The 7876-nt window shown below is 35.5% G+C and overlaps 1 protein-coding gene across 1 annotated transcript; it reads right to left on the bottom strand.

Moving 5' to 3' along the window:
* Positions 1-4430: 4430 nt before the first annotated feature.
* On the bottom strand, positions 4431-7383 carry LOC145160780 (zinc finger protein WIP5-like). Its single transcript, XM_079080106.1, has 2 exons — positions 6519-7383; positions 4431-5139 (listed from the first exon to the last, which is right to left on the bottom strand). The coding sequence occupies exons 1-2, from the start codon at positions 7122-7124 to the stop codon at positions 4684-4686; spliced, it is 1062 nt and encodes a 353-aa protein (XP_078936232.1). The 5' UTR covers positions 7125-7383; the 3' UTR covers positions 4431-4683.
* Positions 7384-7876: the final 493 nt, after the last annotated feature.

Here is a 7876-nt window from a genome sequence, read left to right as displayed (position 1 = left end):
TATACTGAGGAAGACTCACCTTGCACTTCCGAATCTCACGGAAAGAATCACTGGCTGCTGGCTCCCAAGAATCCCCGCGCTATCAATCACAAGATAAACATCCATCAATAATCGGATCTTACCCACACTAAGTGTCCAAACTAGGGTAAAAGACCTTTTTAGCCTCTTCATAACTTGGCCCAAAAGCCAAGGCTCAAATTAACAATCCCAAAGGCCTAAACATGGCCCAAAACATCCTAAGGTCAACCCTGATCAAACTTTTGGTCAAAGTCAAAGTCGATAGCCCATGTTGACCAAACATGTCGTGTTATTCAATCATCCAGATAATCAGGAAAACCCCAGCCAACATGCCGTGTTGTCTTGCAAACACGCGTTAGCCCAAGATTCAACAGCTTAATACAATAAGCTCTTTTCTCCAATACCAAGAGCACCAAAGCTTAGATCTAGCCTCTCATATGGTCTCGAAGGATAAAGTTTCCAACTTTATCCATTGGGACTACCCAAAAAGGTTCGAGACTCAATCCATAAGCTTAATAGTGCAAGGGCTTGATCAATAAGCACTTAATCCATAAAGACATAGCCCCAAAAAATAGATTTGACTTCCTTAAGCTGGAAAACCATGTAAAGTTGCCAACTTTACGTTCATGCATGTCTAAATGAAGCTCTTAAGCTTAAAAGGACTTAATAATTGACTTAATGCATTCATAACACCAAAACTCTCATAAAGCTTGCACTTTTATGCTCAAGGATACCAAAACAAACTCGGGTCTGAAAGAACAAGCCCTTAAACGACCTAACTCATCCATTAACCCAAAAAGGGACCAAAAGCACAACAAACTAACTATGAAGAGATCTAAACATATACAATACAATATGCAAACTTGATACCTCATAAAGCTTCCCCACATGATGATGATTCTGGATCCAAAGCCTTTTCCCCAAGCAAAGCAACTTCAAGATCTCCTCTTCCTTCACAAAGACCAAAAATGAGCACCAAGAACTTCTTACTAGCTCAAGAACACCCCCAAGATACTTAAAGATCAATTTTAGGGTTTTAGTGACAATGGAAGCTGGTAAAGACGTCATCCATGAGGACTTAAGGCCTTTAGATAGGGTACAACACCCTAAAATTAGGGTTTTCTCCACCGGCCGCCAACATGTTGTGTTGCTCCATAAACACGTTGTGTTGACCTTAAAGAAAGTTGCGTTTCTTCAATCTAGACACGTCTTGTTGGTTCCTCCAACACGCCGTGTCTAACCCTAGAAAGGGGATTTATTTCCACAATTATTCCTCAAGATTCCAGATGTTACAATAGGTATGATGGATGTATGTCTATTTGTGTGTAATAAGAAAGTATGTATGTAGGATGTCTTAATTTTTTATGACTTAATTAGGCAAGCCTCAAAACTACAATGCTATAATTGAAAACAAAAAAAAGTAGGATGCTATAAATCTTAATGTCATTTAATGCTACAATTAAAAAATAAAAAGTAGAATACTATAATTCATTTCGCCATGTAAAGTATAATGTATAATTGAAACTTTATTTGGATTCCTAGTTTATGTGTATTTGTAATAGAAATTGTATCTGTATATTTTATAATTTTGCAGGCAACGATGTTGATATAGCTCTTGTTTTTGTACATCATGGTTGCTGTTAAGGGTCGTGGACATGGGGGTGATGGAGTTGAGGACCCATATTTCCCAAGTGGTAGAGGTGCTGGTCAGCATGAGTAGGATGGTAAGTCTTATTATGAATTGTTATTTACTATTTTTATCCGGTTATTATAAAATATCATTTCTAATAATTTTTAATTATATTTGTAGTAGTGCCACACAGGAGAGTCCGAGGAAAAACGAAAAACCTTAAGCTTGAAAGAGCGATCTTACATAATAAGGGCAAACCGATTGACATGGAGTATGATAGGGATATGACATATGATCTCGTACGAGATCTGAAGGACAGGTTTACGCGCGAAGTTGGGAAAATAATGTGGCGGATGGTCCCTTTTGATAAATGGACTTGGAAAAAAGTTTCCCCCGCGATAAAGGATACAGTAAAATAGCATTTAGGGAAAAATTATTTATATAAGAATATTTTATATGGTTAATTATGATTGGTTTTTACTTGGATAACTTTTTTTTTGGTTTTATAGAGAAAGTTTGATTTGGATGGGATGTCCCGGGATCCAGACGCTGCTATGTTGTTAGAGAGTTTTGAAGCGGCTTTGTTAAAAGGTTATCGAAAGCGTAAATCTAAGGCAAAGGAATATTTTTTGCAAGTTGGAGGCTATGAGGATATCCCGAGAGCATTAGTCAACCCCTCACATGATATGGATGTTGATAATTGGATGAAAATAGTTGAGTATTTTCAAACGGCTGAACACATAGCTGCTTCAGAAAGGAACAAAAAAGTCTGTGAAATGCAAACGATTGTGAACCGTTGGGGGTCGAGATCGTATAACAATACTTGCTATAAGTAGGTAACGTACGATATTTATTATTATTATTTTTTTAAATATAACCTAATTTTTAATGTTAAACCGAACCTAGGGAGAGTGGAAACGTTTCGCAAGGCTCATATCGATAGGAATGGTGTATTTGTTAGTGTCGAGGCAGAACAACAATACATAAGTACTTAACTATAATTTTATAATATAATTAAGTGTTTATTTATACTTAATTGTTAATCACTTTTTGAAAACACAGAATCGGTTAGTGAAAGAGCTCTTAGAACAAACGCAAGGGTCAGAAGGTGAAAGAGAGTTAACACCCGCTTAAGAAAGATCTACTTTCGAGAGAGTATTAGGTGAACGACGTGGCCAGATCAAAGGCATCGGCCGAAAACTTTCTGCTATACCGGCGATTTCACAGCCATCGCAGCCACTACCACAGTCATCACAACCATCACAAGTAAAACAAGATTATTTAATTTCAATAAATGCATGTTGATTTGGTAATTTTGGTTTGTGGTGATTATTTGCTAAAAACTTTGGTAATTGGTTTTTTGTCCCAAGTGCAAGAAATAGCAATGTACTTTGGTTTTTGTCTTAGTTTAAAAATAGCAATGTACTTTGGCATCAATAAATGCACGTTGATTTGGTAATTATATTTGTAATTGTGCTTATGTTTTAAGTGCAAAAATTAGCAATGTACTTTGGTTTTTTGTCCATAGTTTAAAAATAGCAATGTACTTTGGCATCAATAAATACATGTTGATTTGGTAAATGTGTTTGTAATTTTGTTTATGTTTTAAGTGCAATAAATAGCAATGTACTTTGGTTTTTTGTCCCTAGTTTTAAAATAGTAAGTACTTTGGTAGTTTTTTTGTTTATGTTTGATAATTTAACTTATAAGTTTATATATGTTGTTATTTATTATGTAGTTGGAAAATCTTCGGGAAATGCTCAACGACCTGACATGTAGAGATGAGCTTTATGCGTTTTTTCAATCGGGGAAAGATCATGGAGGAAACGACGGGAACGGAGGTGATGGTTCGTTGGATAATTAGTTTGTGTTTTGTAGGTTAGACTAGTCTTGACACTTTGGTACTAGCTTGTTGTAATTATAAACCTTTGGTTGTTTATTTTGGTATGAAATTAATTATATATAATGTACTTACACTATTCGTACCTAGTCCGATATTATATACATTTTTTTGCATTTAATGTCCTTATGTATCGGTTTTTTTGCACCAAAATCGTTGATTAAATTTTTTTTTAAAAAAAATAAAAAATGTTATTACCGGCGACACTATTAGCGACGACGACGGGAGCATTAGCGGCTACATGAGGTATTACAGACGACAATAGCATTAGCGGCGACAATTGTTTTTACCGGCGACATTTTGATCAATAGTGACAGAGCAGTAGCGGCGATTTTTCCACTCTTTAGCGGCGACTTTTGTCGCCGCTAATTTCCTTTTTTCTTATAGTGATAGCTGAAAAGCTAGTTGTAAGATAAAAACTAGCTAATAAAAAATGACGTTTGATAAACTAACTGAAAAACTAGCTAAAAGATATAAAATTACATAAAATGATATTTAAGAGAATGTGTTTCTATAATTAATTAAGGGATATATTTGGAAAATTTTAAAAAAATCTCCTAAAAAGCTAGTCTAAATAGATTTTTAAAAAGCTAGCTTACAAGCTATTTTTCGGATTGACAAACACAACAACGTAAAAAAAACTCGAAAAATAAACTAGTTTATCTGCTAGTTTTGACGCTCCAAACACAGCCTTAGTGATACCTGATAATAACAATAGTCATGATGGACGCTACATAAGGCTGATCATGTAATAGAACATGAAAAAGTTTATTGAACTATTGGTTAAAATTAGAAAATAAGCAAATTAAAAGCAAATTGAGAGATATTTAGGTTATTTTGCGACATTAACGCAAGTTTTTAATTATTAGGGTTTGAACATATATGATAATGGAGTATGCTGCTAAAACTAGTAGCCACAAACACAGAAGAGAAGGGACTTAGAGCTTGAAAGGGAATTTACAAATCTTGATTTAATGTCTCATGAAATGATAAAAAGATAAAACCTAAACATGGAACGAATTGAAAAAGAAAAGTTTAAACCCAAAAAAATGTGAACATGCAAGTAAATCAAAGAGGGGTCCTTCAAAAGTGATTCTGACAATCTCTAAGAACAGTTGCTAGTGGCAACTTTTGATTAATTATCACAATGAGATGATTCATTGTCTTGCTCAATCTCAGAAGCAGCTTCTTCTTCTTCTAATTCAAAGCAACAATCATCAATCCCATAAGCTGCATGCCCATTCCCAAATGCCTTTATATGATCTTTTAAAGATCTCTTGTGTTTGAAATCTGATCCGCAGCTACAATACCAAAGTTTCCCACAGTTTTTCTCATGGGTTCGCCAATCTCCTCTGACAGCAAAGGCCTTGCGGCATTTTCTACACATAAACGGCTTGATCCCATGCTTCCTTTTGTAGTGTGTCTGAAGGGTTCTGAAATCTTTTAGTGGCTTGGCCCTTGGGTGATCGATGTTGTTTCGACACCCAGGTGCACAGCAGTAGCATGGTAGCCTTAGCATCGCTGTTGGCTGTGTTCCCCTTAGCGATTCTGGTCCTCTCCTGTATTGAGATCCATGGCCCCACATATGCATCTACAGTACATAAATCATTGATAAAATATCATATATTGGAGATATTATGTATATTATATATAGCACAAATGTCACATTAGTAGTCGAACAATTGATTTATTGACTGAATTATATCCATGTATGCTACACTTCATTTACATGCAATCCAAATTAGCACGCATACCATTAATTTAGCTAGAGTTATTTCGAAATGCATTTGCTAATGATATAGTAAGAGCAAAATGAATCCCCACTGAAACAATTCGAGATTTATAGTATTGCTGATGCCACTAAAACCTAGGTTTAAAATGCATTGGGAGAGTAAAAATCTTGTCGATAAAACTATAAGTGGCTAGTACTAGTAGTACACGAATCTTGTTACTACACTGGTTAAAACTTGTTCAGTTCATCAAATAAATTAGGTGCATTAACGTACAGAAGTTAAATTTTATGGGTGCACTCTAAATTTCATCTGGATCTGTTAGGTTTTCAAAATCAATAACTACTTTATTTGTGGTTAAAAGCAATACATATCTCCTGCTACTGCAATAAATGGAAGTAAAAGACCACAAGAAAAGCTGTACGAGAAGGACTCAAAGGCTGTCTACATGTATAATTTGCTCTCTTTAATAAACAAAAAAGCAAAATACTATTAGTAGTTTTTGATGTGTGTATAACATAGAATATCCAAACCACACTCAGCAGATTATGTGGGGTTTTTTGGTGGGAATTTACATGTAGATTAAATCAGCGTGGTCAGAGATATGCAGATAGATGAAAAGAAGGCTTCTTTTTCTTTTTACCTGTTCAAATATGATCAAGAAGATCATATATGTATCTTAGGTGGAGCAGGGAGATGATGAATAGAACAAGAGAAAGGTTTCAGTTTTGACACAACTGCCGATGAATAGAGAAAAGGAGAAAAAGAAGAATGCAAACTTCAAGGAACAAAAAGCATAATCCTTGTCTTGTTCAATCACAGAAAAAGAAGAAATTATTTTTACAGCACTATCTCTGACCAGTATTGATCAGTTGGACCAAAGTGTTGATTTGTTCAAAATCCCCAAAAACCCACAAATCATGCAGATGAAAGAAAAAAGTCATGGGACTGAGAATTAATTAAAGGATAAATTAATGCTATATAAAATCAAAACTGAAAGTGAAGAAAAAGAGGTAACTAACCCTAACCCTAAAAAACAAATATTATAGATATATACTTTCTTTCATTATACAAAAAGTGAAATACGAAAAAAGGAGAGTTGAAAATTAGCAAGAAAAGAAGTGTACAAGGAAAGACGAATATGGGTTTTGGCTTTTTCTTTTTCTTTTTGTAACAAAAGAGATAGATTCAAAGGAAGGGGGAACAAAGGTTGTATTATAGAGAGCTTTTAAGGTAATACCTGCATGTTATTGTATCTGTTGAAGGTTTTGAAGCAAAGAGGGCAAGAGAACTGAGTTGGTCCAATCAGAATCTGAGCTGGAGTTGGGATCCAATACTGACCCTTGTTGAGTGCGCTTGTAAGATACCCGTTGCTGTGTGTACCTTCTTCCTCCTCCACTTCTTTATGATCAGCTTCAGTAGTATTGTTGTTTGAATTGGTGGAAAGCCTTGTGATGAGATCAGCTTCAGAAAAGCTAGGGCTTGGGAGACCAAGATGTAGAGCCACAGTTACAGTCTCATAATCATCATCATCAGTAGTAGTTTTGTCCTTGTGATGATCTACGTCCATGGCTATGGTTGTGGTGGTTGTACTACAAGAATCATTAGTTGTACTGCTAAGATGTTCTTGATTTTGGTTGGGTGATCTTCTTGATGGGCTAAGGCTGAGGAGAGGAAGAGCTTCCCTGAGCGGTGGAGAAGGCGGTGACGGTTGATAGTAGTGAGTGAAACTGGAATAGGAAAGCGGGGGAGGTGCTGCGGGAGCAGGAGACAAGTAGTAATAGTTAGGGTTAAGATTAAACCAAGATCCATTGTAGTAAGTGGAGTAAGGGTGATCGCTGCTCATGTTGCAAAAGGTAGGAAGCAAAGATCAGATGAACAGCTAAGCTAGGATTATATACGTAGATAGAGAGTGAGAGAGGGAGAGACAGAGAGAGATGGCCAAAAAGTTGAAAAGGTGAAGACTGAACAAAAACACCAAAGCTAAAAGATGTGCAAGGAGAGGTTTTAACAAGGCAAATCAAGGTTGATAAAGTATTTAAAGCTCATCCTCATAATAAAAAAATAGATAGACAAGATATCACTACCTCTCTCAGATGTGACTAAACAATAGACATACATGCTCCATATGAGAGAGAGAGAGAGAGAGAGAGAGAGAGAGAGAGAGAGAGAGAGAGAGAGAGAGAGAGAGAGAGAGAGAGAGAGAGAATCAATTAAGATTAACGGGGGGCAGTGAGAGAGATAATGTTGGGACTTGAAAGAACAAAGGTCCGTCATAGCACCTTCCTGTGAGGAAAGACGAAATTTGTAAATATAGGTAAGTACCAAAACGATCCCTGAATAATTAGAATTCATCATTTCAGTCCCTTAGTTAATTTTAAAGAAGCCTTGACCTCATGAATTCATGATTTGGCTCTACAATTAGAGTACTCTTCCACAGATGCTTTATTTGTGATGTTATTGTGTTAGAAATTGTTTATTTGAAGTGTTTATTAATTTATTGTAGTTTATCATTGATAATAAAGATAATAAAGACTTGTAAGTATTTGGATAACATCATTCCATAAATATTTATTGATTTTAATAAAGAATTTTTAT

This window comes from Lactuca virosa, chromosome 2 (genome assembly GCF_052849685.1).
Source record: "Lactuca virosa cultivar CGN04683 chromosome 2, Lactuca_virosa_CGN04683_v6, whole genome shotgun sequence".
Classification (NCBI taxonomy): Eukaryota; Viridiplantae; Streptophyta; class Magnoliopsida; order Asterales; family Asteraceae; genus Lactuca; species Lactuca virosa.
This window is presented reverse-complemented; position numbering and strand designations above follow the sequence as displayed.

What these genes read in the sequence shown, in the direction of transcription:
- LOC145160780 (XM_079080106.1), bottom strand. Translation starts at nt 7,124, where the DNA reads ATGAGCAGCGATCACCCTTACTCCACTTACTACAATGGATCTTGGTTT. An exon ending in ACAGATACAATAACATGCAG is followed by an intron (nt 5,140 to 6,518) that starts GTATTACCTTAA and finishes TATGTACTGTAG; the next exon opens with ATGCATATGTGGGGCCATGG.